The 13,028-nt window shown below is 34.8% G+C and overlaps 2 protein-coding genes and 1 long non-coding RNA gene across 3 annotated transcripts; all 3 read left to right on the top strand.

Moving 5' to 3' along the window:
- Positions 1-1,111: 1,111 nt before the first annotated feature.
- LOC113277215 (ribosome biogenesis protein bms1-like) lies at positions 1,112-2,483 on the top strand. The gene is made up of 3 exons (XM_026526365.1): positions 1,112-1,197; positions 1,335-1,453; positions 2,369-2,483. Exons 1-3 carry the CDS (start codon positions 1,170-1,172, stop codon positions 2,480-2,482), a joined length of 261 nt encoding a protein of 86 aa, XP_026382150.1. The 5' UTR covers positions 1,112-1,169; the 3' UTR covers position 2,483.
- Positions 2,484-2,511: 28 nt separating this feature from the next.
- Positions 2,512-3,055, top strand: LOC113277214. Its single transcript, XR_003324788.1, has 3 exons — positions 2,512-2,562; positions 2,749-2,959; positions 3,029-3,055. It is a non-coding gene; the product is annotated as an uncharacterized LOC113277214 (long non-coding RNA).
- Positions 3,056-3,130: 75 nt separating this feature from the next.
- Positions 3,131-12,284, top strand: LOC113277178 (ribosome biogenesis protein bms1-like). The gene is made up of 8 exons (XM_026526336.1): positions 3,131-3,277; positions 3,378-3,617; positions 3,727-3,876; positions 4,132-4,212; positions 4,293-4,523; positions 5,666-5,782; positions 11,778-11,964; positions 12,100-12,284. Exons 1-8 carry the CDS (start codon positions 3,131-3,133, stop codon positions 12,282-12,284), a joined length of 1,338 nt encoding a protein of 445 aa, XP_026382121.1.
- Positions 12,285-13,028: the final 744 nt, after the last annotated feature.

Below are 13,028 nucleotides of genomic sequence, written 5' to 3'. Positions count from 1 at the left end.
GTAATATCAATATATAACATACTACATACTAATATGACACTACATATTAATATGTAGTGTCAATATATAACATACTACATATTAATATGTAGTATCAATATTAATATGTAATATCAATATATAACATACCACATATTAGTAATGTTACTACATATTAATATGTAGTGCCAATGTATAACATACTACATATTAATATGTAGTATCAGTATATAATATATTGATACTAGTAACATATGTTACTACATACTACATTTGTTCTATATATGTTACTACATATTAATACTAGTATACTAGTAGTTACTAGTATGCTACTAGTTTTTAGTTACTACATATTACATATGTTACTAGTTACTACATATTACTAGTTACATATGTTACTACATATCACATATGTATACTAGTTACATATGTTACTACATATCACATATGTATACTAGTATACTAGTAAACTAGTATTAATACTAGGATATATGTTACTACATATTACATATGTTACTAACATACATAGTATATTATATGTTAGGGTTAGTAGAGTAATTTTACTCTTTTCAAATCTTTTTTGGACTAGGGAGTAAATGTTGTTTCCCGCTGGACTAGCCACTAATACGAATCGGGTTTAGTGGACTAAACAGGAAATCTCTCTATAAAAAACCTAAACCTAAACATCAGAATCTTCTGTGTCTCCTTCCCCACAGCAACACCGCCTCAATGGCTGCTGCTTCTGCATCTTCTACCCATCGTAGTCTTTCCTCTTATCCTTATTCTATAGAAAACACCGCCATACGGTCTCGTCATCGACATTATTTTTCTTCACCTCGTGATCGAAAACGAAAAGTGGGAGATTCCTATATAGAAAATGGAGTTTCATACATACAGATCTACAAGAAGATGAAGAGCTGTGATGACGAGGTACACTCTCTTTTGATTTTAGGGTTTTCAAATTTTATTTTCTCGCAAAATGATTGTCCAGATCCAACTTGTATTGATACTACTTCTTGTGTCAATTGTAGGTATCTGCTGATGATTATCGTCACCAGGATGATCCAGATCCTACTGTTGAGGAAGAACGACCACCATATATTATTGATGTTCAAGGACCTCCTAAGGTCGGTAAATCTCTTTTGATTAAGAGTTTGGTCAGTTTCTATACCAGGGGAAATCATTGCGACATGGCAGGGCCTATCAGAATTTTAGCAGGTATATTTGTTATTTCATATCTTGATTTGCTTCATTAGTAGTCTTATAAATATTGGGATTTTCGGAAGTAGTGTTTATCATGGTCTCTTAGACAAGGGTCTCATGATATCTTTTTGGTTGAATATGTGTTGTCCTAGGCGGAAAAAGACGGATACAGTTTGTGGGGTGTCCAAATAATGTCAATGGCATGATTGATGCGGCAAAGTATGCCGATGCTGTCATATTTGTTGTAGATGCAGGTTATGGGTTTGAAATGGTATTCTACTCTTATCCCTTGCTTTGTTTCTTACCCTTCATTTTAGCGATACACTATTTAGAGTAAAGAAACATGATTCTATGGCTTGATTAGGAGATTTAAACAACATTTATAATAATTCATCTTATTAAACAAGTTAGTACTCTACTATTGAGCTTATTCTGAAGAATGAGTTCATTTAATTTCTTGATTTGATATATGCCTTCTAGGTATGCAATGTCTGTAGGAAATTTAATTAGAATTGGTAAAGCTTGTTTGGACATCTTCCCTGACACCATCTAAAGAGTACAATATGTATGGCAGCAGCTTTAAGTGAGAATGCTAGTCCAGAAAAGTCTACTACTTTAGAAAAATTCAACAGCTTCAAGCAATTTTATGATGCATACATGGTTAGCATGATTTTGTATGTAAAGATGTATATTTAATCTGCTTTATTCATATGGTTCAGCAAGATGTAGTGGAATGGTTAGCATGTAAAGATATATGTAATCTGCTTTATTCATATGGTTCAGCAAGATGTAGTGGAATAATGTGTTTGGTGTAAGAATATGAGTTCATATTGTGACGCCTAAGCTAGAATAATTGTAAAAAAATGGGTTGTAACATTGTCATGATGTACTGTAGAACTGTTAACTTAATAGTGAAGTCTAATCGACACCTGTTAGCTTGATTTTTGAAGGAAGTATTCTGTGTTCTGTTATGTTTTGCTTTTGTTTGTATTTCTTACATTGATGTTCAGCCCTGCTATGTGTTTATGTGGAGCATGGTTTCTAGGATACATGATGTTGTGTAAGCATTCTTGTAATTATATTATACAATACCCCTTAGACAAAATCTATCATAAGAGCTGGGCAATTGAATTCAAAGTATGTTCAATCCTCAAACGACTAATTAAAATGTCTTTGTTGATTTCAGGAAACATTCGAGTTCCTTGAACTCTTAAAAGTTCATGGGATGCCCAAGGTTATGGGGGTGCTTACATATCTTGATACCTTTAGGAACAAAACCATGCTCGCAAACACTCAGTGAATCCTGGTAGATCAATTCCAGACTGAGATATGCAAAGGAGCACAAATATTTTGCTTATCTGGTCTCGATAATGATGAGATGTAAGTTCCTCAGATGAATACTGAAAGTAGCATCTCGTAATTCTTATCCCTATCTTTGTTATTGTTAGTTTCGTTATGGTCGAGCCAATTTGTAACCCGAGAGAATCACTTGAAGAGGAAAAATAAAGTATATCCAAGGAATACCAATCAAAACATCTTATTTAGCTTGCAATACGATGTTAACAGGTATTTCAATCATGAGATTGCCAAGCTGGCAGCATATATATCCACCATGGAATTCCATTCTTTGTTATGGAGGGCTGCACGACCTTATCTGTTGGTGGATTACTTTGAAGATGTCACTCAAGAGACGGTCCAATTGGATGATGAAAATTGCTCAAGAAAAATCATCCTAAAAGGTTACCTTCGAGGTTGTTACATCGAGGAAACAACTAAGGTATTTCTGGTGACAGACTTTTTTTTTCCCACTCAGTTTTGAAATTAGAAAAATCCTTTCTGTTGCCAGGTGCATATTGCTGGAGTTGGCGATTTTCCTTTAGCTTTCGTTACTAAATTCGTTGATCCGTTCCCTTTACCTTCTGATGGGGATCTTAATGAGTTAACTTGTATGAAGATTGGGTGTTTCAGAGCAGGAACTTATGTAAGTTTTGAGTTGCATGACGTCCCATTTGAGACGGTCAAACATTATGATCCTTGTCGGCCTGTTCTTGTTGGAGGTATCAGTCTTGAAGAAGAAAATCTTGGATATATTCAGGTTCTACTTCCATATTTGATTGTACTTCTTTATTTTATTGTTTCGAGAGACTCTATGTCTGTTTACTGTAAATGTAAATGAATTCTGTTTCCTCTTCCAGGTGAAACTTAAACGACATAGTTGGCATACAAAGTTATTGAAGACCAAGGACCCTATAATTGTTTCAGTTGGTTGGAGGAGGTACCAGACAAGACCTATTTATGCCTTCAAAGACGGCCATGGCAGCTATCGGGGGCTTAATCACACTCCGAAAAACAAGCCCTGTCTTGCGATGTTCTGGGCCCCCCTTGCACCTCTTGGTACTGGGCTTGCTGTGGTGCAAAGTCTGGCAGACAAAAAGGTCTGATGTTTTTTGTTCATGTTTGGTTAAAGTTAATTTTATAATGCTTATATAATAATTATCATTCAGTTATTTCGGTTTCTGAACTGATTTTTTTTTGAATTTCCAGGCAGCATTTCGGTTTTTAGGAAAAGCTTATGTAGTTGATACTAATCAGGGGTCAGTGAAGATAGTTAAGAAAAGCAGGAGGACTGCTCTTTTAAAGGATATGTGTACAAAAATTCATACTACTACTGGAATTTGTGGGAAAATTGATGAGGTTTGTGTTCGTAGTTATGTTCTCTAATTTGCATCTGAATTATATTTACTTTTGTGCTGTAAAATTTATGAATCAGCAAAATGTTACTTGAGACCTTTAATGTGGTCTATAGTATCAAATTGTGCTTACAGTATACTTAGTTTGAGACCTTCAATGTCCAAATTGTGTTTGCTTACTTTGAATGCTACTGTTGTATCATGTTCTATGCAACGATTTTATTGCTTTATTTTCTTTATTGTATTGTTTATTGTGCAGCCTGACCGCATATGGGAAAGTGGGGTGAAAACCTCTGGGTGTCAACTCTCTGTGCCTGCCGACTATGAATCGTTTCATAAGGTTTATACTTTTCTGTGGCTTTAAATTGTCAATCGTCTTTATGTGAAAAGTGCTAATGTGGTTTATTTTTGTTTTTGAAGACCTATATAGACCCATTAGAACCCAAGGACCACGAACTACTTAAGCTTGTGGTAGAGGCGAACCGTTTAAGATCTTCCAACGGTAATAAAAAATTAGTAGAGGATAATAAAAAATTAGCCGAGGATAAGTTTAAAGAGGTGGAAACTATAGTTGTTGAGAGGAGGAAAGAGCGAGCATCAACTCTTAGACGGGATTCGCCTGAACAGTTGCGTGCGGTGAGGTTCCGTAAGGTAAAAACTGACCCCCACCCACCCCTTTTTTTTTGGTATGAAAGAAGAAGAAAAATTTAATAGATGCTTCGGAGTTTACAGACTGAGCGTCCTCAAGAAAGTTGCCCTTTAATACAGTTATAAGTTTTCAACTCTACTTAGGTTTCTGACTCCAAATTTAGGTTTTTCTAAGTTTTAGGTATCCGACTCTATGCTTTAGGACCTGTTTTCATTTTTGGGTTTCTGACTCTAAACTTTAGTTGATCATTCATCAAGATTTGTAGTTTTGTGGATTAAATTGCTCTCCTGGAATGCCAAACCACACAGCTCTAGCATAGTCACAATCCACATCACATCTGAACCAGTTTCTGATGAAGAACAAGAAAAAAGCTAACATCAATGTTACTCATAGTTCCACGCTTTAGTTCTTTCGCTTTGTAGGAAGAATGTCAGTTAATCATTTCCACAGAAAATGTTGTATTCTTGGGATAACTTGAAGATTCCAAAGCATTTCCAGCCTGAACAATATTTTACTTCAGAATTAGTAGATTGAATGTTATGTTGCTCATATAGCTTCCTGTAAGCTGATTTGACCGAAAACCTTTCAGAATTGGTAGACTGAATGTTGTAATGTTGCTCATATAGTTTCCTGTAAGCTGATTTGACTGAAAACCTTTCTCGTTTCTCTAGGTTCCAAATGACACAGTCTTGTTGATCTTGACGAATTTGCACGCTTACAATTTTTGTAACAACTTCATATGGAAATATGTCCGATAATAGATTGATATTCGATGTAGAGCTATCAACATTTAAAAACAGAGGGACTGTAGTAATTGCATAGGGATTTGGAGCATTCTATTTGGGTACTGGGATCCAAACATAGTTCCACGCTTTAATTCTTTTGCCGTCACCCACTTTCCATGAAGTGTTTTCTTTTATAAATGGGATTTCAGAGCTTTAACCCATTTGTCATCCATGCAGATTTAGCCAGCAGAGCTCTGTTAAATAGTTGAAGGTCTTTATGCTTGCATAAATTCCTCCAAGATATCTTGTTATCGCTTTCCTTGTAGTTGATTTCTTTGCATATATTCTGGTTTAACTTTTTTGGTTTGGGGTATAATGAAGTTGTGTCTGACTAGATTTGTACATTTAACTGGCAGTAGGAAATTGAGGAACCACGGCCGTTGCCGAAGGAAGATCGGGCACTACTACTAGCAGAGTTGTCAAGGCTAGTCAAAGAGAGAGAAGAGCTGAAGGCAAATGGCACTGCAGAGTGTCAAGTCTATTAATAATATATCCCTGCAGCCTTGTCTATTAGATTAAATTAGTTACTTTGTCTGTGAAGAGGTAATGTACTGGCATCGGATCTTATGTTACACAAGCAATGTCGATTGTATAGAAGTTCCCGTGTATGAATCCTCGATTAGGTAACATTTCTTCTACCGTTTAGTGTTTCTTTGAGAATTCTATGTTTGAGAACAATAATTTCAATTGCACTTTTGCAACCTCCAAGAAATGAAATTCTCATTGTTCTTGTTCAGGATATTATTAAGGTAACCACAAATTGTTTTATGTGTGTATATGGTTTATTAATGAGACTTGCGGTAAGAGTCGGCTATGCTGTTAGGGAGACTGCAATGGCCTCTGAAAGAACTTCCCAATTAGACAAATAATGTCTCGCTAAAAATATTACAGATCATGGAACAATATCAAGTGTAAAAAGGAACAACATATTTCAGTTCCATTTTTACGAAAGCAAAGTGTGTACAACTGCCTATGTTTTTTCGTTAAAAATTCGGTTTTTATCTTTGGACCTTCAATTCCAGTCAGTACTAGACAAATAATGCATCGTTAGAAAGCTTACATATCATAGAACAATATCAAGTGTAAAAAAGAACAAAATATTTCAGGTTAATTTTACGAAAGCAAAGCGTGTACAACTACCTATGTTTTTCGTTAAAAATTCGGTTTTGCTCTTTGGACCTTCAATTCCAGTCAGAACTAGACAAATAATGTCTCGCTAAAAAGCTTACAGATCATAGAACAATATCAAGTTTAAAAAAGAACAACATATTTAAGGTCATTTTTACGAAAGCAAAGCGTGTACAGTTGCTTATGCTTTTCGTTAAAAATTCGGTTTTGCTTTTTGGACCTTCAATTCCAGTCAGAACTAGACATATAATGGCTCATTATAAAGATTACATATCATAGAACAATATCAAGTGTAAAAAGGAACAAAATATTTCAGGTTAATTTTACAAAAGCAAAGCTGATAGACGCATTTATGGGTCTAATATAGATCATTTGTATATATTGTTAGTGCTCGATATCGTACTCATTTGGTTATTTTATTTATTTGTAGGTGTTTTTGGAAGAATAAGGCTTTGTGGCGAAATTGGCTAAAAATGTGGCCCTTGGATCGCCGTTGATAGTGTACCGGAAATACCCCGGAGGAACCCTGAAAAAGTGCGGAAAACATCCCAGAAGAATTGCTAAAGGCACCCTTAATTTGGATAAGGGGCACCCCATCTCAGGGCATGTACTAAAGGGACACCGGAACTGGATAGGGGGAGGTCATCTTCACAATTCAAAACAGAAATTGGCGGGAAAAAAAGGCAGCAGCGACAACAGTTTTTGAGCAGAGATTTGAGCGACTTAGGAGGAGATTCAATGGGCATATTTGGTACCTACTGACTTTAGAAGACATAACAGGCCTAATGCAATCGTCTAGACCCATCCAATTGGGCTGGATAAGTCGGAATAATTGATCAAAGTCCCAACAGGATACGGCTTCTCTGTTTAGGGTTTGGGATTGGTCAGAGAGATTTATGGGATTTTCTTGCGTGGGATATACTTGAAATAAGTTGAGTCCAAGTCCTAGAAGATATTTGAGACGAGAGAATAGCTAAAAACAGGGTGGAACGCAACAAGAAGAGGATTATTCTTCAAACTGCCCGTAGAGAATAATGGAGATTTTCAACGAGTTTGATCGAGTTTCAAGGTGATTCAAAGCATATAAATAGTTGGGTTTAAGTCATATAAGGGTTAGAAACCTTTAGGAGAGAGCTTAGAGTCCAGGAGAGCCGAGGAGAAGCGATTACAGAGAGTTACAGTGCTGCTGCTGTTCGAGGAGGAAGAAGAAGAGGAAGAACAGACCTGCTAAGGCAGTCGTTCTTCAACAGTCTTAAAACCAGAAACGAGTGTCGTTGTTATACAACAACAGAAAAGTATCGTTTAATTTTCAGCTCTTTCCCTTTTGTAACAGTGACACTGTAACACTATTACAGTGTTACAAACTTCAATTCTACACTATTTACATCAATAAAAACACCTATTAATCCATGGATACATCTTGTGAGTGTGTTTTTGGGATGAGGAGCTAAACCCATTAGCTGAGACGACGGAGGAAGCCATTGGTCCATATTGATTGGTATAATTCTAATTTTATTATTTATTTGCAATATTATTATTTGATTATTTGCATGGAATTGAATTTGAAATATTAGTTTTTATTGAATAGTTGTGAATTATTTTGATGAAGCATGCTGGGTTTTAAAAACTTTTGATGTTTTATACTTTGTGATTACAATTATTACTTCAAAAATATATTTGAGGCAAATATTAAAATTATTTTTAAAGATAGAATTGCATGAATATTATTTAGAGTTTACTATTTAATTGGTCAATGGTGGAATCCTAGTCTTGGTATTTTCTTTAAAGGTTTGAACTATTTTATTTATTTGCCTGTTTAATTTAAATCTAGAAAAATTGTTTTCTTCACAAGTCTGAAAAGAACCTTTTTACCACTACAACTACAATCACTTTTGAAATATCATCAAAAGCGTGTACAACTGTCTATGCTTTTCGTTAAAAATTCGGTTTTGTTCTTTGGACCTTCAATTCCAGTCAGAACTAGGCAAATAATGGCTCATTATAAAGCTTACAAATCATAGAAAAGTATCAAGTGTAAAAAAGAACAAAATATTTCAGGTCATTTTTACGAAAGCAATATCAAGTCAGAACTAGACAAATAATGTCTCGCTCAAAAGCTTACAGATCATAGAACAATATCAAGTGTAAAAAGGAACAACATATTTCAGGTTAATTTTACGAAAGCAAAGCGTGTACAACTGCCTATGGTTTTCGTTAAAAATTATGTTTTGCTCTTTGGACCTTCAATTCCAGTCAGAACTAGACAAATAATGTCTCGCTAAAAAGCTTACTGATCATATGACAATACCAAGTGTAAAAAGGAACAAAATATTTCAGGTAATTTTTACGAAAGCAAAGCGTGTACTGCCTATGCTTTTCGTTAAAAATTCGGTTTTGCTCTTTGGATTCACAAACTCATTCATGTTCACATTATCAGCCATGCTCTTTGAGGAATTAGAAGAGTGATGAAAACAATTGGAGATTGAGAAATGAGAAATTCTTGATAGATTTAGAAATTCTTGTGTGATTTGAAATGAGATTGAAATTAGGTATTTATAGAGGGGAAAAATGGTAGTCGTTGGATGAAGATATGATAAGCGATGATCAGACCTGCGTGCGACAGCTTGACTATTGCTGGCGCTTTAATGACCACCAAGAGTTGTTATGATCGTTTCCATCGCTTGCTGGAAACTCCATCGTATATGCCTATATATTATTCCCAGCATATAGGCATATGAGTTTGGAAGTTTGGAATACCCATAATAAATGCATATATGCCAAATATAATTTTTTGGTATGTGCATAAGAATAGGCTTAATGATGGCAGTCACAACTTGGAATTTCAGTCTCAGACGTTGAAGTTAATTATGCCATAAGCAGAACAAGCCCCACTTTGGGGCAACAACGGCCTGAGGGCAACAGAAAACCTGAAATGTTATTCACGTAAGTTGTAGTGACAAGATTTTAATAATGTTAGAATTATGAAAATTTCAGAAGAAACAACTTTTCCCTCTCTTATTTACCTAGGATATGTTTAATTTTTTTTCTTTCTTTTTACCTCATTCTCCTTTCTTCTCTATCTGTTTCATGGTTTCAAACTTTCATCACACATCACATCTGTGTGCATTATCACCTTTAGTAGGTACTACGCTGCCAGAATGTTAGTACCCACTGCCTCTTTTTTTTTTTCCCTTTCCTTTCTCACAACCATCATTAACTCAGGTGGGGTATTAGGTACTGATGTTGTAAATATTTTTTGCTTGAACAGTTCTTTTTTGCCCTAATTTATGTTTTCATAATGGATGACCTCCATGTTGATAACGGGTTTCTATAGTTTTGAGTAATTATGATGCTAATTATATTTAATTCTCTGAAATGAATCCAATGCCCTTTAATTTCTAGAATTTGTACATTATAAAAACATATTATGGTTTCATTTAACTATTAATGTTATGAAACAATGATTTTCTATTTCCTGTTTTTGTGGAAAAAAATTATAGGAGCAAAAAAAATTTACTTTGCTTCGGGGCAAAAATATTTCAGGAACGGCCTTGACTTGATTCTCTCGCTGATAAGACTAACCATTATTATAATAATTAGTTATGGGCAAATTAGACATTATAAATTATAAAGGGGTGTCTGGATTTAGTACTGGGTGACCTTATGTTGTTTCTAGTCGGGAGGGGGTAAGATTTTGGGAGGCCCCAAACATCGGTTCTTGTGAATACATGTTGTAATCCATAATGGGATTTGTTGCGGTTTGGCCCATAGACCATCAAAGTTTATTACTAGCTTACGAAACCAAAGTTTATTACTCAAAACAATTGTCTTCAATTGAAAGAAGAAGGTTCCGAATAAACCAATGAACTTGTAACTCTTCGATGTGAATGGAAAGCATCACCCGTTGACAATCCATCTCAAAAATGACTTTATTATTGTGACCTTAGTTTGTTTTTAGTGGGGATAGGGTAAGATTTTGGGAGGCCCTAAACTTCGATTCTTATAAATACATGTTGTAATCCATGATGGGATTTGCCGCGGTTTGGCCCATAGACCGAAACCGGATTATGTTAACCGTTTTTCTATGAGTATAAAAAACCTAAACCTAAACATCAGAATTCTCTCTTCTGTTTCTCCTTCCCCACAGCAACACCGCCTCAATGGCTGCTGCTTCTGCATCTTCTACCCATCGTAGTCTTTATTCCGCCTCAATGGCTGCTACTGTTTCTCCTTACCCTTAAACAACATTTTTAATAATTCATCTTATTAAACAAGTTAGTACTCTACTATTGATCTTATTCTGAAGAATGAGTTCATTTAATTTCTTGATTTGATATATGCCTTCTAGGTATGGAATGTCTGTAGGAAATTTAATTAGAATTGGTAAAGCTTGTTTGGACATCTTCCCTGACACCATCTAAAGAGTACAATATGTATGGCAGCAGCTTTAAGTGAGAATGCTAGTCCAGAAAAGTCTACTACTTTAGACAAAATTCAACAGCTTCAAGCAATTTTATGATGCATACATGGTTAGCATGATTTTGTATGTAAAGATGTATATGTAATCTGCTTTATTCATATGGTTCAGCAAGATGTAGTGGAATGGTTAGCATGTAAAGATATATGTAATCTGCTTTATTCATATGGTTCAACAAGATGTAGTGTAATAATGTGTTTGGTGTAAGAATATGAGTTCATATTGTGACGCCTAAGCTAGAATAATTGTAAAGATTGGGTTGTAACATTGTCATGATGTAAATATTTTTATTTTTGCACAAAATTAATGTTTACATAGTAAGAATTAACTAGAATTAAAAGTATTATTTATGATCTTTAATAAAATTTAACAAAATGTCGAAATATAAAGAAAAAAAAGAAACGATCTACACTTTCATAGGTTTAAAAAATATATTTATTCATACATAAATTCCAGATACGGATATTTCTGATGCGAATACCTCCATATCCGAATTCGTATCCGATTAGCTACATTTTCGGATAAAAAAATCCGGATATCCGAATCCGAAAACTATACTCGAATAATATTTGATATTTCGAATGCGAATTCGAACGAATACCGGAGTTTTCGGATATCCATTAACACCCTTACCCAAAGCAACACCGCCTCAATGGCTGCTGCTTCTGCATCTTCTACCCATCGTAGTCTTTATTCCTCTTACCCTTATTCTATAGGAAACACCGCCATACGGTCTACAAGAAGATGAAGAGCTGTGATGACGAGGTACATTCTCTTTTGATTTTAGGGTTTTCAAATTTTATTTTCTCGCAAAATAATTGTGCAGATCCAACTTGTATTGATACAACTTCTTGTGTCGATTGTAGGTATTTGCTGATGATTATCGTCACCAGGATGATCCAGATCCTACTGTTGAAGAAGAACGACCACCATATATTATTGCTGTTCAAGGACCTCCTAGGGTCGGTAAATCTCTTTTGGTTAAGAGTTTGGTCAGTTTCTATACCAGGGGAAATCATTGCGACATGGCAGGGCCTATCAGAATTTTAGCAGGTATATTTGTTATTTCATATCTTGATTTGCTTCATTAGTAGTCTTATAAATATTGGGATTTTCGGAAGTAGTGTTTATCATGGTCTCTTAGACAAGGGTCTCATGATATCTTTTTGGTTGAATGTGTTGTCCTAGTCGGAAAAAGACGGATACAGTTTGTGGAGTGTCCAAATAATGTCACTGGCATGATTGATGCAGCAAAGTATGCTGATGCTGTCATATTTGTTGTAGATGCAGGTTATGGGTTTGAAATGATATTCTACTCTTATCCCTTGCTTTGTTTCTTACCCTTCATTTTAGCGATACACTATTTAGAGTAAAGAAACATGATTCTGTGGCTTGATTCGGATATTTAAACAACATTTTTAATAATTCATCTTATTAAACAAGTTAGTACTCTACTATTGAGCTTATTCTGAAGAATGAGTTCATTTAATTTCTTGATTTGATATATGCCTTCAAAGTATGCAATGTCTGTAGGAAATTTAGTTAGAATTGGTAAAGCTTGTTTGGACATCTTCCCTGACACCATCTAAAGAGTACAATATGTATGGCAGCAGCTTTAAGTGAGAATTCTAGTCCAGAAAAGTCTACTACTTTAGACAAAATTCAACAGCTTCAAGCAATTTTATGATGCATACATGGTTAGCATGATTTTGTATGTAAAGATGTATATGTAATCTGCTTTATTCATATGGTTCAGCAAGATGTAGTGGAATGGTTAGCATGTAAAGATATATGTAATCTGCTTTATTCATATGGTTCAACAAGATGTAGTGGAATAATGTGTTTGGTGTAAGAATATGAGTTCATATTGTGATGCCTAAGCTAGAATAATTGTAAAAAGTGGGTTGTAACATTGTCATGATGTACTGTAGAACTGTTAACTTAATAGTGAAGTCTAATCGACACCTGTTAGCTTGATTTTTGAAGGAAGTAGTCCGTGTTCTGTTATGTTTTGGTTTTGTTTGTATTGCTTACATTGATGTTCACCTATGTGTTTATGTGGAGCATGGTTACTAGGATACATGATGTTGTGTAAGCATTCTTGTAATTATATTATA

The sequence above is a fragment of the Papaver somniferum genome, chromosome 5 (assembly GCF_003573695.1).
Source record: "Papaver somniferum cultivar HN1 chromosome 5, ASM357369v1, whole genome shotgun sequence".
NCBI classification, from domain to species: domain Eukaryota; kingdom Viridiplantae; phylum Streptophyta; class Magnoliopsida; order Ranunculales; family Papaveraceae; genus Papaver; species Papaver somniferum.
The sequence above is the reverse complement of the archived record's forward strand: the minus strand, read 5'-3'. Positions and strand labels throughout refer to the sequence as shown.